The following is a 21,762-nucleotide window of genomic DNA, read 5'->3' as shown; positions in this document are numbered from 1 at the left end:
GAGAGAGATGGAAGAGAGAGCATAAGCTTGGCTCACTGGGTTTTCCACTCTGTCATACACCAGCAGCTCCAAGCTTAGTAACATACAATGGCGCAGTCTTATAAGTCCACTAAAAACAATCTGACCAAAAATGAGTCGGACAACACAAAGTTGTATTGTGTCCAATGTAAATTGTAACAGTGTTTGTTCAATTAATTTGACTTGATCTATGATCTAATAAGCAGCACTCACAAAGACAAAAAAAATACTCTATATACACACACACACACACACACACACACAATCAGGCCAGGCCCCAGACCGGAATAACTAATTTCCTGCCTTGTCATTGAGCAGAAACTCTGACGTTCACTGGTGCTTTTGACCGTCATGAGGGTTAGCCTAATGCAAAAACGAATGGAAAATATGTGTACAGTATATCAAATGGAGGTCTACAATATGTCGAAAAAAATAAGGAAGGGAAGTGTTGCTAAGGTACACAATAGTAGATGTTGGTAGACAGAAGGTGTTGCTAAGGTACACAATAGTAGATTTTGGTAGACAGAAGGTGTTGCTAAGGTACACAATTGTAGGTTTTGGTAGACAGAAGGTGTTGCTAAGGTACAATAGTAGGTTTTGGTAGACAGAAGTTGTTACTAAGGTGCAATAGTAGGTTTTGGTAGACAGAAGGTGTTACTAAGGTACAATAGTAGGTTTTGGTAGACAGAAGGTGTTACTAAGGTGCAATAGTAGGTTTTGGTAGACAGAAGGTGTTGCTAAGGTACAATAGTAGGTTTTGGTAGACAGAAGGTGTTACTAAGGTACACAATAGTAGGTTTTGGTAGACATAAGGTGCTCTTTGGTAAAAGTGGTAAATTGGTCATCAGAAACAAAGGAGGCCCAAGGCACTCTTCATATAATTAATTAAAATGCCTTTATTTGTATGGCATTGTCACGCCTACTCCTGCTCCCTCCCGATACTTTGCCATTGGACAAACAGATAACAATCATGGGCAAACATGTACAATAAAATGGTTTCGCAAGTGAACGGTCAAAATGTCCTCCACTATAACAGCAGTATCTTTTCACTTGACAGATAGAAATGATATCATGACATATTTGTCCAGCACAACCTAATAATGTCAAACTAGCAAGTTAAGTCAAACCAAATAAGATAGAAGTGGAAGAACAAGGTTTTCATTACAAAGTCGTATCACAGTGACATTGTACTTCCAAGTCTAAGTCTACAGGCTACTGTGTGGAATGCATGTGGGAGCCAGTTGTCAAAACACTGATTTAAGTGTTTTGGAGTTACTAAGTATTTCAGACCTTGGTTTCGGTGACCAAGGAAATGAGTGAGAGAGTTAAGACCTCCCCTTGGCCCTAACCTCTGACTTGTGTGATACTCTACATCCGCAGCCAGCCAGCCACACACACACACACACACACACACACACACACACACACACAATAAACTCATCCAACATACTGGCTTTGTCCTTCAGAAGTTATAAGGCATGGAGAAGCTGTTGCCACAGTAGCTCCAAAGTTTAGGGCAAACAGACAATGCAAAAAGGGGAAGTCTTGAGCAGACAGTCATACTGTAGCCAACACATGTGCATAGTTATTATAATATATGCTTGAACCAAGTAATATTTCCACTTACCTTTTGCTTGTGGATGGATATTCTCCACTCAGAATGGAACAAACACATTTTCTACCACAGGGATTTTAGGTCCCCACAAGGATAGAAGAACCAACACACACACACACACACGCACACAATAAACCCCCTCCACTCAGAATGAAACAAACACCTTTACACCTTTATCTACCAAATATATGGCATCATATTAGCGTCATCATGCAATGGGATTAACACAGTGAACATAGGCATACAAATGTACAAAATGTTCAATTGGGCAACAGATTCCCTTCTCATTAATAACTTTTGAGAACCTCTCATTCCGTCAACTAGGCCTAAACCGCCCTCCAGTGGTGATAGAGTGAACTACACCATTGCGATGAAGGAAACACGATTCGAAGCATGAATGCGGATACTTGTGTATCCACGTCTCCATCCGGGATCCTGGCAGTCGTTCTCCAACATGGCGACGTCAGGTGAGGATTATGGTAGCTAAATTCTGGTGTGTAGCCAGCGTGGAGATATGCATTCTGTAGCATCGACTAAACAATTTAGAAAGGGATGGATTCACCGTTTGAAATGCATACTTTTTCCGGGTGTGTAGGCATTACATGCTTTGTGTCATGAGGGGCTGTATCATGGCGGACGCTGCAGGGAGGGAGTGGGCATGGAACCATGTAAACAACGCACTTTACAGGTTATTTTTCTCCGAAGACCAGCTGGTCATTGTGCACAGGAATGATCACGCGCCTTCATATATAGTTTGTTTGGGACTGCGACAGTCGCATACTATGTTGACACAGTGAGTTGTATCTGCCGGGTTTTAGAGGTAGTTATCTATATAGACACTTCACATCTATGTAAACAAAGACTTGACAGTGTTTGGGGCATGCGCAGTAGACCAGGGTGGGGTATTTTATGTTTTTGGGGTGCGTCAACATCTGATGGAGGAGGGGATGTTGAGATGGTGATGGCCTCATTTCATGCTCTTCTGCAAGTCTGTAAGAACATCCACATTCCACACGGTTCTGTGACCCATATGGCGGGCTTGGAATGACCCTTAAAAATCTGGCCTCTGTTAGTCTCTTTGCAGGCTTATTATTTCCCGTCACCTGCCTCACTGCTAAGGGACCATCGATCCAGCGCAACATACCCAAACACTTTTGGTGATTCACTCCCTTGGCCCAAAAGCAAGCCAAGCCGAGTTGTACTGGGATGGCCTGGTTACCCTTCCACCATTGTTGCTGGAATCATATTGGAAAGGACAGTGTAAAAAGAAAATATCGAAGCCAGCACAGTAAGGCCAAAGACAGTATGAAGATATGCTAAATCTGCTTCTCCAATAGAAATCCCCGATCACACTTGTAGGCGTAAAAAGAAAAACGTCATGGCGATGTTGGCTAGCTAAATTCATGCGTGGAAACGCGTAATTGGGTCTAGCGCCGAACTGCGCATGTGCAGGCCGTCAACTCAAAGGCACTCCTTCAAAATAAAGTTGTTTTTGACAAAAATTAAAACGTGTCAGTTCGTCACTTTCACGAGGTTGGATTAATAACATGTTCAACTATTTAAGACATTGGCTCGAATCTAGGTTGTGCCTTTAGATTTAGAGGAAAATTATTTCTTGGTGGTTAATTTTCACTTCTCAAACCCCAAACCCCTGTTTGGTCTGTTTCACAAGCATTCCCGGAAGTCTCGTGATGTTGGCCTCTGGGTTTAAAAAGTCTGTGGTAAGGCTTTGGCAGTTTAACCAGGAGGTATGTGTGTGTATGTGTCACTGTGTGTGTGTGTGTGTGTGTGTGTGTGTGTTTGTGTGTGTGTGTGTCTGTGTGTCACTGTGTGTGTGTGTGTGTGTGTGTGTGTCACACACCAAATGATGCATTAGGCCTAGGTTGCATTAGTTCTGTTTTCAGGCTCTGAAACAGGCACTCTGGTAGCAGCAAAAACATTTTCCCGTCACAGTGAGTCTTGTCAGAGACTTGCCAAAGAGCTGTTTGACCATGATAAAATGTCATCCTCTCCTCCTCACAGCAGCTAAGAAGAAGGGGAATAAGAAGTTGAAGACCCTATCCCTGACTAACTTCCTGGCAGAGGATAAGGGGGGTAATGCAAGTTACCCCCCCACCAAGCCCACTAGCAGCTGGGCCGACGAGATGGATGACCTGGAAACAGAGGGTGAGATTCTTCACCATAGTTATTTTTCTCCTGCCTAGGCCTATACGTTGAGTCTTCTCAACCACGATAAATGTTTTAAAGATTTGGCTGCTGTAACTCATGTAGGTCCAATCCTGTTCTGTAACATTCACCTCTGGTGTCAGTGCACCTGTGTTTTGTTATTCATAGTCAACGTGTCTAGAACAGATCTGACACATCTTATCGTAAGGATTCATACATACCCAGGTAGCATGATCTTAAAGGCGAAATCTGCAGTTCAAACAATGACAAAAATTGAGACCCCCGCCACTGTTTATGGTAACTAGCTGAGGGATGGGGCTGGATAAATGTAACCACTCTCAAATTCATAGACAGAGCTATGGATGCAACGACTCATCATCCATGTGATCAAAATTATACTTTCAACCATGTTTTGAGGCTATACAGTGTTTGTTTACAAACAATTGGAGTAAAAGTGGAAACTGTAACTAGGCCACTCAGGAACATTCAATGTTGACTTGGTAAGCAACTCCAGTGTATATCTGGCCTTGTGTTTTAGGTTATTGTCCTGCTGTAAGGTGAATTCATCTCCCAGTGTCTGTTGGAAAGTAGACTGAACCAGGTTTTCCTCTAGAATTTTGCCTGTGCCAAGCTCTATTCCGTTTCTTTTTACCCCCCCCAAAAATAACTCCCTAGTCTTTGCCGATGACAAGCATACCCATAACATGATGCAGCCACCACCATGCTTGAAAAATGAAGAGTGGTACTCAGTTATGTGTTGTGTTGGATTTGCCGAAACATAACGCTTTGTATTCAGAAAATAAAGTTAATTTCTTTGCCAAATGTTTTGCAGTTTTACTTTATTGCCTTATTGCAAACATGATGCATGTTTTGGAATATTTGTATTCTGTACAGGCTTTGTTCTTTTCACTCTGTCATTTAGGTTAGTATTGTGGAGTAACTACAATGTTGTTGATCCCTCCTCAGTTTTCTCCTATGACAGCCATTAAACTCTAACTGTTTAAAAGTCACCATTGGCCTCATGGTGAAATCCCTGAGCAGTTTCCTTCCTCTCCGGCAACTGATTTATGAAGGACGCCTGTATGTTTGTAGTGACTGGGTGTATTGATACACCATCCAAAGTGTAATTAATAACTTAACCATGCTCAAAGGGATATTCAATGTCTGCATGTTTTGTTTTTTTACCCATCTACCAATAGGTGCCCTTCTTTGCGAGGCATTGGAAAACCTCCCTGGTCTTTGTGGTTGAATCTGTGTTTGAAATTCACTGCTCAACTGAGGGACCTGACAGATAATTGTATGTGTGGGGTACAGAGATGAGGTAGTCATTCAAAAATCATGTTAAACACTATTATTACACACAGAGGGAGTCCATGCAACATATTATGTATCTTGTTAAGCACATTTTTACTTCTGAACTTATTTAGGCTTGTCATAACAAAGGGGTTGAATACTTATTGACTCAACATATTTCAGCTTTTAATTTGTAATTAATTTGTAAACATTTCTAAAAACATACAGTGGGGAAAAAAAGTATTTAGTCAGCCACCAATTGTGCAAGTTCTCCCACTTAAAAAGATGAGAGAGGCCTGTACTTTTCATCATAGGTACACGTCAACTATGACAGACAAATTGAGATTTTTTTTCTCCAGAAAATCACATTGTAGGATTTTTAATGAATTTATTTGCAAATTATGGTGGAAAATAAGTATTTGGTCACCTACAAACAAGCAAGATTTCTGGCTCTCACAGACCTGTAACTTCTTCTTTAAGAGGCTCCTCTGTCCTCCACTCGTTACCTGTATTAATGGCACCTGTTTGAACTTGTTATCAGTATAAAAGACACCTGTCCACAACCTCAAACAGTCACACTCCAAACTCCACTATGGCCAAGACCAAAGAGCTGTCAAAGGACACCAGAAACAAAATTGTAGACCTGCACCAGGCTGGGAAGACTGAATCTGCAATGTGTAAGCAGCTTGGTTTGAAGAAATCAACTGTGGGAGCAATTATTAGGAAATGGAAGACATACAAGACCACTGATAATCTCCCTCGATCTGGGGCTCCACGCAAGATCTCACCCTGTGGGGTCAAAATGATCACAAGAACGGTGAGCAAAAATCCCAGAACCACACAGGGGGACCTAGTGAATGACCTGCAGAGAGCTGGGACCAAAGTGACAAAGCCTACCATCAGTAACACACTACGCCGCCAGGGACTCAAATCCTGCAGTGCAAGACGTGTCCCCCTGCTTAAGCCAGTACATGTCCAGGCCCATCTGAAGTTTGCTAGAGTGCATTTGGATGATCCAGAAGAGGATTGGGAGAATGTCATATGGTCAGATGAAACCAAAATAGAACTTTTTGGTAGAAACTCAACTCGTCGTGTTTGGAGGACAAAGAATGCTGAGTTGCATCCAAAGAACACCATACCTACTGTGAAGCATGGGGGTGGAAACATCATGCTTTGGGGCTGTTTTTTCTGCAAAGGGACCAGGACGACTGATCCGTGTAAAGGAAAGAATGAATGGGGCCATGTATCGTGAGATTTTGAGTGAAAACCTCCTTCCATCAGCAAGGGCATTGAAGATGAAACGTGGCTGGGTCTTTCAGCATGACAATGATCCCAAACACACCGCCCGGGCAATGAAGGAGTGGCTTCGTAAGAAGCATTTCAAGGTCCTGGAGTGGCCTAGCCAGTCTCCAGATCTCAACCCCATAGAAAATCTTTGGAGGGAGTTGAAAATCTGTGTTGCCCAGTGACAGCCCCAAAACATCACTGCTCTAGAGGAGATCTGCATGGAGGAATGGGCCAAAATACCAGCAACAGTGTGTGAAAACCTTGTGAAGACTTACAGAAAACGTTTGACCTGTGTCATTGCCAACAAAGGGTATATAACAAAGTATTGAGAAACTTTTGTTATTGACCAAATACTTATTTTCCACCATAATTTGCAAATAAATTCATTAAAAATCCTACAATGTGATTTTCTGGAAAAAGAATTCTCATTTTGTCTGTCATAGTTGACGTGTACCTATGATGAAAATTACAGGCCTCTCTCATCTTTTTAAGTGGGAGAACTTGCACAATTGGTGGCTGACTAAATACTTTTTTCCCCACTGTAATTCCACTTTGACATTAAGGGGTATTGTGTGTAGGCCAGTGACCCAAAATCTGAATTTAATACATTTTTAATTCAGGCACAACAAAAAGTCAATGGGTGTGAATACTTTCTGAAGGCACTGTATATTATTAATTTGAAAGTTTAAAAAAATAATGTTCAAATCGTAGATTGACCCTTTAACCGCCAATCCCTCTAATTTCTCTCCCCTCTCATCCCTCCAGTATCCACCTCCTGGCATACAGAGGAGGATATGTACCGGGCCCCAGCCATCGACCGCTCCATCCTGCCCACAGCGCCCCATTCAGCCCGGGAGCCAAACGTTGACCGCTCTCGTATTCCCCGCGGTCCCCCTTACACCGCCTTCCTGGGCAACTTGCCCTACGACGTGACTGAGGACTCCATCAAGGACTTCTTCAGAGGCGTGGGGGTAAGTGCACTTCAACTCTAGCGCATTTTTGGCCCTACCCAAAACATAACAGTTAGGCCTAAATCTGTTGTGTTACACAGTTAATTCCTCTGCAGCTCAGTTGGTAGAGCATTGCGCTCGAAACTCCAGAGTAGTGGGTTCGATTCCCAGGACGTAAAATGTATGCACGCATGACTGTAAGAGCTTTGGATAAAAGCATCTGCTAAATGGGATACATTATTATATTATAAAGCCCTCAAACTCAAATCTGGACCATGAGCCAGTTCCACTGCTTTTTTCCATTGTTCCCCTCTAATCAGGGACTGACTTAGACCTGGGACACCAGGTGGGTGCAATTAATTATCAGGCAGAACAGAAAACCAGCAGTAGTCCGGACCTCGTAGGGTAAGAATTAAATACCCCTGTTATAAAGTATTTGCCAAGTTGCTGCTAGTATTTGTTCATCCAAACCCAGACATACTGTATCTTTGTTTGACCCTGTCTCTTTGTCTGTCTGTCTGTCTGTCTCTGTGTGTGTGTGTGTGTGTGTGTGTGTGTGTGTAGATCAGTGCAGTGCGTCTTCCTAGAGAGCCCAGTAACCCAGAGAGGCTGAAGGGTTTTGGCTATGCTGAGTTTGATGATGTGGAATCCCTCCTGAGTGCCTTGAGTCTTAACGAAGAGGTTAGTCCATTTTACAACGAGAGCTACAAGGAAAATACTCAATAAAAACACCATTCAATAGGTTTAGCCGCTGGATGGTGAAAACACTAGTTAATAGGTTTAGCCACTAGATTGGCACGTCATCCATTCGTTTAAAAAAAAAATTGTTTCCTCTTCCTCCATGCAGAACTTGGGAAACAGAAGGATCCTTGTGGACATTGCAGATCAGTCTAATGACAAAGGTGTGAATCTTATGTTTGTGTAGCTGCAGTACAAAAGCTGAAGAATACACGCACATCCAGGAACTTTTTTGCAGGTGCTGGAGTTATAGGTGAACTCACAAAAAATTTAAAGGAAAACGCTGCACAATGCTGTTCAGCTGTTTTCAATTCGACTTTTGCTTTCAAAAGTAGCTCAAACAAAACATGTAAAAATGAACTAAAGCCATTGAATTCTACCGTGCAAATCAATAGAGGCTCCTCAGAGGAAGAAGGAGTGGACCATCCTCGTCAGTGAATTTAATAACAATTGTAAAACATTAAAAAAGTTATCCTTTTTAAATAAAACTATGCTAAATATATTCACGTCACCAAATAATTGATTAATACACACTGTTTTGCAAGGAAGGTCTACAGTAGCCTCAACAGCACTCTGTAGGGTATCACCATGGTGTAGCCGGAGGACAGCTAGCTTCCGTCCTCCTCTGGGTACATTGACTTCAATACAAAACCTAGGAGGCTCATGGTTCTAACCCCCTTCAATAGACTTACACAGTAATTATGACTTCCTCCAACCTATCAGAGCTCTTGCAGCATGAACTGACATGTTGTCCACACAATCAAAGGATCAGAGGATAAATCTAGTACTGAAAGCATAAGCTACAGATAGCTAGCATTGCAGTGCATACAATGTGGTGAGTAGTTGACTCAGAGAGAGAAAGACAATAGTTGAACAGTTTTGAACAAATTAATTTCTTCCAAAATGAAGGAGAAGAGAGAGAGATTGCATCATTTTTTTCACTTTCAGTTTCACTTAGCTACTTACTTAGCTAGCAAATGCAGCTTGCTAGTTTAGCCTACTCAAACACCCTTCTCAAACCGAGGGATGCTATGTTAGCTAGCTGGCTATGACTATCCAACACAACCCTGGAACTTCCAAGTCAAGGTAAGCTTTTGGTTTTACTAATTTATTGCCACCGGGGCCCGCCTGTGTAAGTGCTAAACTGCTTACTGACTGTACACTGTAACGTTACTGCATAATTGTAGCGGGTTTACTAACACGTTAGTTCTATTAGCTATGTTGACTAAGACGTTACTTTAGCTAATATGGGGACAACGATGTAGGCTGTGTGTAAGCGGTTATGATATGGGTTGGCTTGGAAAGGTTTTTTCGCCTGTTTTTTTGTGCATTGAAGTTCACAAGCGAAAGGAAAAGGTGAGAGGAGGAGAGCGCATAGATGCTGGCTGCTATGAAAGTCAGCTGTGTTTACGTGTGATCCAGGGTGTATTCATGCCGCCGATTCTGTTGAAAAAAGTTTCTTAAACGGAACGAAACAGGGATAAACATACCTGAATTTGTCTAATAGAAACTCTTGTTTGCAACTGTTGGACTAATGATTACATCCTAGATCAGCTAGATGCAGGCAAGAGTGTGCAAGGCGGTATTGAACGTGTCACTGTCTGTCCATGTGTCACTGTTTGTCAACTCACATTTTTATCTCACCTGTGTGCACCTACGTTGTAAACTTTCATTCATAGGCTAGGTTGTAGCAACCTCATGATGGGTATAGGTAAAATTCATGTAGTAGCCTAAACCTATCGATGTTACATTGAACTGGGTGAATGGAATATGGATGACAGTCATCCAATATGCTGTAATAGAAATAAGGCCATGCTCATTAAGAAAAAGAAAGTCATCCCTCATCTTAAACGGCACCGACCGCCACTGGTGCAAATATACCTTGCGTTATAGGGAAATAATGCACGCTCTAGAATGTCCTTCAAGCCAATCAGAAAGAAGTATGGTATTATGCCATGGTATACATCAAATTATAAACCGGGTGGTTTGAGCCCTGAATGCTGATTGGCTGAAAGCCATGGTATATCAGACCGTATACCATGGGTATGACAAAAAGTTACTTTTTACTGTTCTAATTAGGTTGGTAACCAGTTTATAATAGCAGTAAGGCACCTCAGGTGTTTGTGGTATATGGCCAATATGCCACCGCTAAGGGCTGTATCCAGGCACTCCGCGTTGCGTCTTGCCTAAGAACAGCCCTTAGCCGTGGTATATTGGCAATAGATAAATATTTACAGTAAAAAAAATAAAAAATAAAGATTTATCCTCTGATCCTTTGATTGTTATATATATATACACAGTGCCTTGCAAAAGTATTCATCCCCCTTGGCGTTTTTTCCTATTTTGTTGCATTACAACCTGTAATTTAAATAGATTTTTATTTGGATTTCATGTAATGAACATACACAAAATAGTCCAAATTGGTGAAGTGAAATGAAAAAAATAACTTGTTTCAAAAAATTCTAAGAAATAAATAACGGAAAAGTTGTGCGTGCATATGTATTCACCCCCTTTGCTATGAAGCCCCTAAATAAGATCTGGTGCAACCAATTACCTTCAGAAGTCACATAATTAATTAAATAAAGTCCACCTGTGTGCAATCTAAGTGTCACATGATCTGTCACATGATCTCAGTGACATATCTGAAAGGCCCCAGAGTCTGCAACACCACTAAGCAAGGGGCACCACCAAGCAAGCGGCACCATGAAGACCAAGGAGCTCTCCAAACAGGTCAGGGACAAAGTTGTGGAGAAGTACAGATCAGGGTTGGGTTATAAAAAAATATCTGACACTTTGAACATCCCACGGAGCACCATTAAGTCCATTATAAAAATGTTTAAAGAATATGGCACCACAACAAACCTGCCAAGAGAGGGCCGCCCACCAAAACTCACGGACCAGGCAAGGAGGGCATTAATCAGAGAGGCAACAAAGAGACAAAAGATAACCCTGAAGGAGCTGCAAAGCTCCACAGCGGAGATTGGAGTATCTGTCCATAGGACCACTTTAAGCCATACACTCCACAGAGCTGGGCTTTACGGAAGAGTGGCCAGAAAAAAAGCCATTACTTAAAGAACAAAATAAGCAAACACGTTTGGTGTTCGCCAAAAGGCATGTGGGAGACTCCCCAAACATATGAAAAAGGTACTCTGGTCAGATGAGACTAAAATTGAGCTTTTTGGCCATCAAGGAAAACGCTATGTCTGGCACAAACCCAACACCTCTCATCACCCCGAGAACACCATCCCCACAGTGAAGCATGGTGGTGGCGGCATCATGCTGTGGGGATGTTTTTCATCGGCAGGGACTAGGAAACTGGTCAGAATTGAAGGAATGATGGATGGCGCTAAATACAGGGAAATTCTTGAGGGAAACCTGTTTCAGTCTTCCAGAGATTTGAGACTGGGACGGAGGTTCACCTTCCAGCAGGACAATGACCCTAAACATATTGCTAAAGCAACACTTGAGTGGTTTAAGGGGAAACATTTCAATGTCTTGGAATGGCCTAGTCAAAGCCCAGACTTCAATCCAATTGAGAATCTGTGGTATGACTTAAAGATTGCTGTACACCAGCGGAACCCATCCAACTTGAAGGAGCTGGAGGAGTTTTGCCTTGAAGAATGGGCACAAATCCCAGTGGCTAGATGTGCCAAGCATATAGAGACATACCCCAAGAGACTTGCAGCTGTAATTGCTGGAAAAGGTGGCTCTACAAAGTATTGACTTTGGGGGGGTGAATAGTTATGCACGCTCAAGTTTTCTGTTTCTTTGTCTTATTTCTTGTTTGTTTCACACACACACAAAAAATTACATCTTCAAAGTGGTAGGCATGTTGTGTAAATCAAATTATACAAACCCCCCAAAAATCCATTTTAATTCCAGGTTGTAAGGCAACTAAATAGGAAAAATGCCAAGGGGGGTGAATACTTTCGCATGCCACTGTACATACATACATACATACATGTGGATCCAGAAATATTCCCTTTGAAGAAGTTTCCTCTCAATGTCCCCTCCCTTGCATCACATCTTTACCATTTCTATTCCAATATGTCTCAGAGAACTAATAGGATGTCCAGCTTGTGCAAAATGAACAGCAATGTCTCACCTGTCCGTATATTGCTGTGGTGCTCACTAATCCGGGTCTTAAGGCTTCTGCGGGTTTTCCCTATGTAAGACAGTGCATGGGGACATTTCAACATGTAAACAACATTGGTGGACATGCAGGTAAATCATGCCTTTGATCTGAAATGTTTTTCCTGTGCATGGGTGGGTGAATGATTGAGTCACATTTATATGTGAAACTGCATCGAGTACATTGGCCACATTTGTAATTCCCCTCCGGGACCTTCCCTTTTATCTGGTGTGTAATCAGATTTGACCACAATGTCTCTCACGTTTGGGGGTCTTTTAAAAACCATCCGTGGGGGATGTTTAAAGATGGGTTTCAGTTGTGGGTCAGTGTCTACAATGTACAAGTGCTTCCTGATAATGTCCTTAAATGGCTTCCTCAATGGTGAGTATTGGCATGTTTTACCCAATTGTCTTTATACCCCCTTTCCTTAAACCTCTGTGTGAGGTCCGTGGTCTGTTTCTGGTAAGAAGCATCCGAGCTACATATCCTTTTAATGAAGCTGAATTTGATTACCTACGGACAGGAACACCCTCCTTAGATGTGACAGCTTCCATCCATGTCCACTCATTAAAAGACTCCCTGTAAATCATTTCAGCCGCATTAGAAGGGTAATGTATGTAACTCGGATGCTTCTTACCAGAAACAGACCACGGACCTCACACAGAGGTTTAAGGAAAGGGGGTATAAAGACAATTGGGTAAAACATGCCAATGATCGTTTTGAAAGGCTAACACAGTTGGAAAGCCTTCAACCAAAGAAAAAGCAGAATGCATCCTTCGCCCAATACTCACCCTTGGGGAAGCCATTTAAGGATATTTTAACGAAACACTGGTACATTGTTGACACTGACCCTCAACTGAAACCCATCTTTAAACATCCCCCACGGATGGTTTTTAAAAGACCCCCAAACATGAGAGACTGTGGTCAAATCTGATTACAGATTTGACCACAGTCTCTCCCCCAGAGAAAAGGGAAACCTTCTTGGACGAGGTCCCGGAGGGGATTTACAAATGTGGCCAATGTCCTAAATGTAGTTTCAGGTATAAATGTGACTCATTCAACCACCCCCACACAGGACAGACATTTAAGATAAAAGGCCTTATTACCTGCATGTCCACCAATGTTGTTTACATGTTGAAATATCCCTGTGGTCTGTCCTCCATAGGGGAAACCTGCAGAAGCTCTAAGACCCGGATCAGTGAGCACCACAGCAATATACGGACAGGTGAGACAAAAAATCCTGGGAGCATGAACAGCAGCCGCATTTTCCTTTAGATGTTATATGTGTAGCTACAGTACCACGTAATGTCATTCTAAATACACTTGCGCAGTTCAGATTAACTTGATTCTGAAGAGTTTGTCTCCACGTTATTTCTGACTCGTCTATGTGTCTCTCTCAGGGAGGGATAATCACTCCATGGGGGGTCGGGACCGTGACCATGGGGGAGACTTTGGCCCAGACAGGACAGACTCTGACTGGAGGGCACCGCGGCCCAGTGGAGGACAGAGTGACGACGGGCCTCCTCAGAAAGATGACGCCTTTGGAGAACGTAAGTACAGTACAGTGGTGGAAATATTACCCAATTTGTCATACTTGAGTAAAAGTAAAGATACCTTAATAGAAAATGACTCAAGTGAAAGTCACCCAGTAAAATACTACTTGAGTAAAAGTCTGGGGCGGCAGGTAGCTTAGTGGGTAAGAACATTGTGCCAGTAACCGAAAGGTTGCTGGTTCTAATCCCCAAGCCGACTAGGTGAAAAATCTGTCGACGTGCCCTTGAGCAAGGCACTTAACCCTAATTGCTCCTGTAAGTCGCTCTGGATAAGACCGTCTGCTAAATGACTAAAATATAAATCTAAAAGTATTTGGTTTTAAATGTACTTAAGATGATGAGGGGTGTTCTCTTGATAAGTGTGTGAATTGGACCATTTTCCTGTCCTGCTAAGCATTCAAAATGTACTTTTGGGTGTCAGGGAAAATGTATGGAGTAAAAAGTGTATTATTTTCTTTAGGAATGTAGTGGAGTAAAAGTCGTCATCAATATAAATATTAAAGTACAGATACCGAAAAAAATACGTAAGTAGTATTTTTACTTAAGTACTTCACACCACTGGTACAGTACAGGTCTGAAACAGGTCTTCTATGTGTGACGAGAGACCCCTAACCCCTCTGTCTGCTGTTTGCTCCAGGGTCACGGGACCGCTACGAGTCAGACCGGTCCAGAGGAGATAACCGCTACGAGTCAGACCGGTCCAGAGGAGATAACCGCTACGAGTCAGACCGGTCCAGAGGAGATAACCGCTACGAGTCAGACCGGTCCAGAGGAGATAACCGCTACGGAGGGGGCCAGGACAGGTACAGGGATCGATATGACGACAGGGATCGCAGAGATGACAGAGGAGGTCAGTTGGAATACCTGGTCTTAGGCTACTACACCTGTACACATTCTGCATTTTAGTGAGAAGTCTTAGTGAAGTTCCCCAGTCACTATGTTTGGCTACAATCATTCTACTTAAAAAGAAAGATAAGGATCCATTGTCATGCGGATATTTCCGCCCCATATCGCTCTTGATTGTGGATTACAAAACCATTGCTAAGGTATTGGCTTTTCGCGTAGAAATAGTAATAAAAAAGTTGATTCCCTCAGATCAAACAGGGTTTATACGGAACAGAATGTCTACAGACAATCGCCGCCATTTTTTCAATATAACAGAGCTCTGCGCTGACATTTTTTTAGGAGCAAAATTATAAATGTTTGAGGAAATAAAGCTAGAATCCTTAATTTTTCTAGGCACACCTAAATTAAAATTCCAGGTCGCACAACAAAATATTTAGGCACATATGCGAGTAAAATGGTCACACTGTAGAGCCCTGTATAATCCATCATCCCAAGAACTTGATTGCTCCAAAAGTGGCAGTATCAATAGATGCTAAAAAAGCATTCGATAGGGTGGCATGGGCATATTTGGTGTCTGTCTTAAAACAGTATGGTTTTGGTCCGGTATTTATTTCCTGGATTGAGCTATTGTACAAAGCATGTATATGAACAAATGGGCAGATCTCTGAATCGTTTAAGTTATCAAGAGGGACCAGACAGGGATGTCCTTTGTTTAGTTCTTTATTTTCTTAGAGATTGGTAGAGATCAACATGTGATATCATTGTATGCAGATTACATTTTACTTTATTTATCTGAACTAGTCATTTATTTGACTACTGTTGGACACATGCTGTATTAGGAGTCAAATTGAAATGACTTCTCAAGCTTAGAAAGGACATTTAAGTGGAAATGGACAAAGACACATGAAATACCTGGGTGTACTGATGCCATGCAATCTGGAGGAACCATATAAAATCAGTTACTCTCCTTTAATAGATAGGATTGAATCCGATGTTGAATATCTCAAAACGAACATATTACCTCTGTTAGGTAGGGTTAACATAATCAAAACGAACATATTACCAAGGTTGGTGTATTTATTCCAGGCCCTGACCGTTTCAATTCCATCCAACCTTTTTTTATAAAATACATGGCCTACTCTCCAACTATATTTGGAATGGAAAAACCTTGAGTCAAATTGACTGCTTTCCACTTCCCCTATAAAGCTGGAAGTCTGGGACTACCTCATATGAAGATGTATTACTGGGCTGCACAACTGTGTTCAACTTAAACAATGGACAGTAGACTATCCTTGTGCATGGAGGAGTACCGAAGCCATAAATGTAATGCTTAATGATCTAAAATATATTCACTACTTCAGATCCAAGGTGTTGAAGAAAAAAACGGACAATCCAATGATTCTCAATTCCGTTTGTGTTTGGGAAAACGTACATAAATTCATGAAGTGGATAGAGCCAATATCACCAGGCTATTTGGAATAACCCAACCTTACCTCCAGTGTTAAATGACAACACCTTTAAGTCCTGGTTCCAAAGTGGCATTAGGAATTTTGAGCATGTGTACTATGACGGATCTCTACTGTCATTCAATCAATTACAAGAAAGATTTGGATTATCCAAGGCCGATTTGTTTTAAGTTCTTACAACTCAGAAATCTTATTCAGACTGGATGAACCAAAGGCATCTAGCATATAAAAAAAATACTAAAATAAGCAAATTGCCAAGTTATATCAAGGGTTGATTAAAACTCTACCTGAGTTCAGAACCTAGAAGGAAAAAATGGGAAACAGATCTAAAGGAAGAAATTGAGGAGAACCATTTGTAACAGATGAGTGAAAATGTTCATACCTGCTCCTACAACCTAAGACATAAACTACTGCAATTTAAGACAATTCATAGGACTTACTACATTCCTGCCAGAATGCACCCAGAAATGTTTACATCTCTGTGGGCCCAAAGGAACCCTATTACACGTGGTGGTCCATGTACACTACCAGTCAAAAGTTTGGACACACCTACTCATTCCAGGGTTTTTCTTTATTTTTACTATTTTCTACATTGTAGAATAATAGTGAAGACGTCAAAACAATGAAATAACACATATGGAATCATATAGTAACCAAAAAAGTGTTAAACAAATCAAATATATTTTATGTTTGAGATTCTTCAAATAGCCACCCTTTGCCTTGATGACAGCGTTGCACACTCTTGGCATTCTCTCAACCAGCTTCATGAGGTAGTTACCTAGCATTTCAATTAACAGGTGTACCTTCTTTAAAGGGAATTTGTGGAATTTCTTTCCTTCTTAATGCCAATCAGTTGTGTTGTGACAAGGTAGGGGGTTATACAGAAAATAGCCCTATTTGGTGAAAGACCAGGTCCATATTATGGCAAGAACAGCTCAAATAAGCAAAGAGAAACGACAGTCCATCATTACTTTAAGACATGAAGGTCAGTCAATCTGGAACATTTCAAGAACTTTTAAAGCAAAAACCATCAAGCACTATGATGAAACTGGCTCTCATGAGGACCGCCACAGGAATGGATGACCCAGAGTTACCTCTGCTGCAGAGGATAAGTTCATTAGTGTTACCAGCCTCAGAAATTGCAGCCCAAATAAACGCTTCACAGAGTTAAAGTAACAGACACATCTCAACATCAACTGTTCAGAGGAGACTGTGTGAATCAGGCCTTCATGGTTAAATTGCTGCAAAGAAACCACTACTAAAGGACACCAATAAGAAGAAGAGACTTGCTTGGGCCAAGAAACTCAAGCAATGGACATTAGACCAGTGGAAATTTGTCCTTTGGTCTGGAGTCCAAATTTGAGATTTTTGGTTCCAACCGCCGTGTCTTTGTGAGACGCGGTGTGGGTGAACGTATGATCTTCGCATGTGTATTTCCCACCATAAAGCATGGAGGAGGAGTGGCGCAGTGGTCTAAGGCACTGCATCGCAGTGCTAGCTGTGCCACTAGAGATCCCGGTTCGAATCCAGGCTCTGCTGTAGCCGGCCGCAACCAGGAGACCAATGGGGCGGCGCACAATTGGCCCAGTGTCGTCCAGGGTAGGGGAGGGAATGGCTGGCAGGGAGGTAGCTCAGTTGGTAGAGCATGGCGTTTGCAATGCAAAAAAAAAATAGAATAATGTATGCACTAACTGTAAGTCGCTCTGGATAAGAGCGTCTGCTAAATGACGTAAATATAAATGTAATGTAAATGTATTATGGTGTGGGGATGCTTTGCTGGTGACACTGTCTGTGATTGATTTAGAATTCAAGTCGCGCTTAGCCAGCATGGCTACCACAGCATTCTGCAGCAATACGCCATCCCATCTGGTTTGGGCTTAGTGGGACTATCATTTGTTTTTCAACAGGACAATGACCCAACACACCTCCAGGCTGTGTAAGTGCTATTTCAACCAAGGAGGAGAGTGATGGAGTGCTGCATCAGATGACCTGGCCTCCACAATCCCCCGACCTCAACCCAATTGAGATGGTTTGGGATGAGTCGGATCGCAGAGTGAAGGAAAAGCCGCCAACAAGTGCTCAGCATATGTGGGAACTCCTTCAAGACTGTTGGAAAAGCATTCCAGGTGAAGTTGGTTGAGAGAATGCCAAGAGTGTGCAATGCTGCATCAAGGCAAAGGGTGGCTATTTCAAGAATCTCAATTTTAAAATATATTTTGATTTGTTTAACACTTTTTTGGTTACTACATGATTCCATATTTCATAGTTTTGATGTCTTCACTATTATTCTACAATATAGAAAATAGTAAAAATAAAGAAAAATCCTTGAATGAGTAGGTGTGTCCAAACTGGTACTGTATGTGTTATCATGTGTTATCACGATTATGACTGTTGGGAAATGTAAATATTGGTGATCAATATCAGAGAAAGTTTTATCATCTAGGTGTAATTGCTGCAAAACAATGTATAGCCATCAATTGGAAAGCCTCATGCTCACCATCAATACCAAACTGGAGGATTGATCTAGTAACATCCCTTTTTAGATTTGGTATATTATAATGTTAAACAAAACTTGAAAATATTTGACTAACTTTGGAAAATATATGTTGATCACATGAAATAATGTTTTGTATAGTGGGTGTTGTGTTTTTGTGTTATGTTGTTTGTGAAGTCCTGTAGAAAAACAATTAAAAAACAAATTGTCTTAGTGTGACTAATATTGTATTTTTGGCGCTTCCCTCAGGTAGTTTTGACTGTCGCGGCGGTGGTGGTGGTGGTGGCGGTGGTGGTGGTGGTGGCGGTGGTGGTCGCGGTGGTGGTCGCAGGGCATTTTGCACTGGTTACAGGCGTGACGAGGGAGGACCGGATAGCTACCGGCAGGATAGCTACAGACGGGATGACTACCGGGGTAGTGGGGATCGCTATGGTGACCGTGGTGGTGACCGATACGAGAGACGGGAGGAAAGCTGTGGTGATAGAGGTGAGAAAGTTTCAAACTTAATGTCCACTGGGCCAGTCACACCTGCACAGTACCAGGGTGTACATTTAAAACCTCTCTCCTTTTTCTCTCCTCTATGGTCATACCCAGGTGCTGTCGAGAGGCCCAAGTTGATCCTGAAACCCCGTAGCGTACCTAAAGAGGTGGAGCAGAGCAGCGCCCCGTCTGCCCCCTCGGGCAGGGCTGCCTCCATCTTCGGCGGTGCCAAGCCAGTGGACACAGCTGCCAAGGAGAGAGAAGTGGAGGAGAGGCTGAAGAGGGAACAGGAAAAACTGCAGCGACAGCTAGAGGACAGAATCCCAGACCGCAAGCCCAGAGAGAGGTATGTTACGAAAGTGAAGAACAGCATAGGCTAACATGAGGAAATGGAGTATGTCTGTAGAATAAATTTAATATATAGTATGTTATCTTTGACTCATTGATCCTGGCCGTCCCTCAGGCACCCCAGCTGGCGCAGTGAGGACCAACCTGCAGGACGCTCTCGGACTGGCAGTGAGTCTTCCCAACCAGGCAGCTATTGCCAGTCTGGCAGAGGTAAGCAGTTTAGTGGCTATGATGGGTAATTGAGTCAGCCATGATATCAGTACTGTAGTCAGTTAGACACCTTCAGAGGGTAATGTTGTGGTTTAAGCAGGCTCCTTTCCCAGGGTTGGCATAAAAGCAGAACACTTATTTCCTGTTGGACATTTGTAGACATAGGACAACAAAGTGTACAAAAAAAAGTATTCTTCTTCCTGTCCCATTCCCAGCCTCCAAGCGCAGGGAGAGCGAGCGCTCGGTGGACAGTGGTCGTGAAGAGGAGCCATCCTCCCCTGTGACCCAGCCCTCCCCTCCCAGACAGGACGTCTCGCCCCTTAAGGTGGTGCTCGCCCCACCCCCCAAGGAGAACGCCTGGGCCAAGAGGACCACGCCCAACCACCGTCTCCCCCAGCAGTGACACACTCCTACAGCTCACCAGGTTAGAGGTCATCCCATAGATGAACCCCACCCTACAATCCACAGGCCCCTAACACCTAGACAAGGGAGGCCCAACCCTGTTTGTTTGTTATTCTAGCAATCCACCTAACTGATGGTTGTTTTATTGCACAGTGTAGAAACTGCTTTAGTCGACCATGTTTCAGAAGTTCAACTCTCCGTATGCATATTCCATTGACATCTGACCACCAGCTTAGCTGATGGTGAAGTGCCTCAGGCAGATAAAGAAGGTAAACATTGATCGCTGACTAACTGCTATATTCAGGTTTTAGGGATTTTCAAACGTTTCAATTGAAAAACTGATCTACTTTTTCCCCAATTCTGTTCAGAGGTCGATCGCAGCGAATAGGCACAGTATGCAGCCTTGATATAATGGAAGCAGACCAACATGACAATATGGAGGAGAATGCAGAGGGAGGGTGAATGAAAGAAGATGGAAGATGCTCTGCACAACAACCTGGCTGGAGCAGCTCTACAGCTCCCTTCCTGCTAACCTGCTGAAGAGAAACCCACCCCACTGCCGGCTGGCTGCACCTTCAGGACTGGACCTAAACAAGGACAAATACTAGTCTGGGTACCAGTCTTTTTACCTAACATTCCACTTCTTGCCACTCCTGACAATTTGCCAAATCTTTGGCAAGGAGTGGAATGTAATATAGTTAAATAGAGACGGCAACCAGGCTAGAGAAATGCTGGACAGGTTTTTAATTAAACAGAGGTGTGAGGTTGAATTTAAGTCATTCTAAAATACTCCTGAGGAGTATACTGTAGTCTGAGGGAGGGGGGGGGTCCTGAGGAGTATACTGTAGTCTGAGGGAGATGGGGGTCCTGAGGAGTATACTGTAGTCTGAGGAGGGGGTCCTGAGGAGTATACTGTAGTCTGAGGGAGGGGGGGGGTCCTGAGGAGTATACTGTAGTCTGAGGGAGATGGGGGGTCCTGAGGAGTATACTGTAGTCTGAGGAGGGGGTCCTGAGGAGTATACTGTAGTCTGAGGGAGATGGGGGGTCCTGAGGAGTATACTGTAGTCTGAGGGAGGGGGGGTCCTGAGGAGTATACTGTAGTCTGAGGGAGGGGGGGTCCTGAGGAGTATACTGTAGTCTGAGGGAGATGGGGGGTCCTGAGGAGTATACTGTAGTCTGAGGGAGGGAGGGGGTCCTGAGGAGTATACTGTAGTCTGAGGGAGGGGGGGGGGTGTCCTGAGGAGTATACTGTAGACTGAGGAGGGGGGCCTGGCATTTGTCGTCACCAAACTGTTCTTGGATGGTTGGAAGAAGTTGCTCTCTGAGGATGTGTTGGTACCATTCTTTATTCATGGCTGTGTTCTTAGGCAAAATTGTGAGTGAGCCCACTCCCTTGGCTGAGAAGCAACCCCACACATGAATGGTCTCAGGATGCTTTACTGTTGGCATGACACAGGACTGATGGTAGCGCTCACCTTGTCTTCTCCGGACAAGGTGTTTTCCGGATGCCCCAAACAATCGGAAAGGGGATTCATCAGAGAATTACGTTACCCCAGTCCTCAGCAGTCCAATCCCTGTACCTTTTGCAGAATATCAGTCTGTCCCTGATGTTTTTCCTGAAGAGAATTGGCTTCTTTGCTGCCCTTCTTGACACCAGGCCATCCTCCAAAAGTCTTCGCCTCACTGTGCGTGCAGATGCACTCACACCTGCCTGCTGCCATTCCTGAGCAAGCTCTGCACTGGTGGTGCCTTGATCCCTGACGC

General features: G+C 43.1%; 1 protein-coding gene across 1 annotated transcript; it reads left to right on the top strand.

The window, feature by feature from the left end:
* The first annotated feature begins 3,410 nt into the window (after positions 1-3,410).
* On the top strand, positions 3,411-20,785 carry LOC121537813 (eukaryotic translation initiation factor 4B). The gene is made up of 12 exons (XM_041845414.2): positions 3,411-3,799; positions 7,145-7,350; positions 7,894-8,010; positions 8,177-8,231; positions 13,600-13,749; positions 14,390-14,441; positions 14,523-14,607; positions 18,870-19,044; positions 19,153-19,384; positions 19,502-19,596; positions 19,812-20,020; positions 20,367-20,785. Exons 1-11 carry the CDS (start codon positions 3,625-3,627, stop codon positions 19,997-19,999), a joined length of 1,530 nt encoding a protein of 509 aa, XP_041701348.1. The 5' UTR covers positions 3,411-3,624; the 3' UTR covers positions 20,000-20,020; positions 20,367-20,785.
* The last annotated feature ends 977 nt before the right edge of the window (positions 20,786-21,762 follow it).

Source organism: Coregonus clupeaformis, chromosome 24 (assembly GCF_020615455.1).
Source record: "Coregonus clupeaformis isolate EN_2021a chromosome 24, ASM2061545v1, whole genome shotgun sequence".
NCBI classification, from domain to species: domain Eukaryota; kingdom Metazoa; phylum Chordata; class Actinopteri; order Salmoniformes; family Salmonidae; genus Coregonus; species Coregonus clupeaformis.
This window is presented reverse-complemented; position numbering and strand designations above follow the sequence as displayed.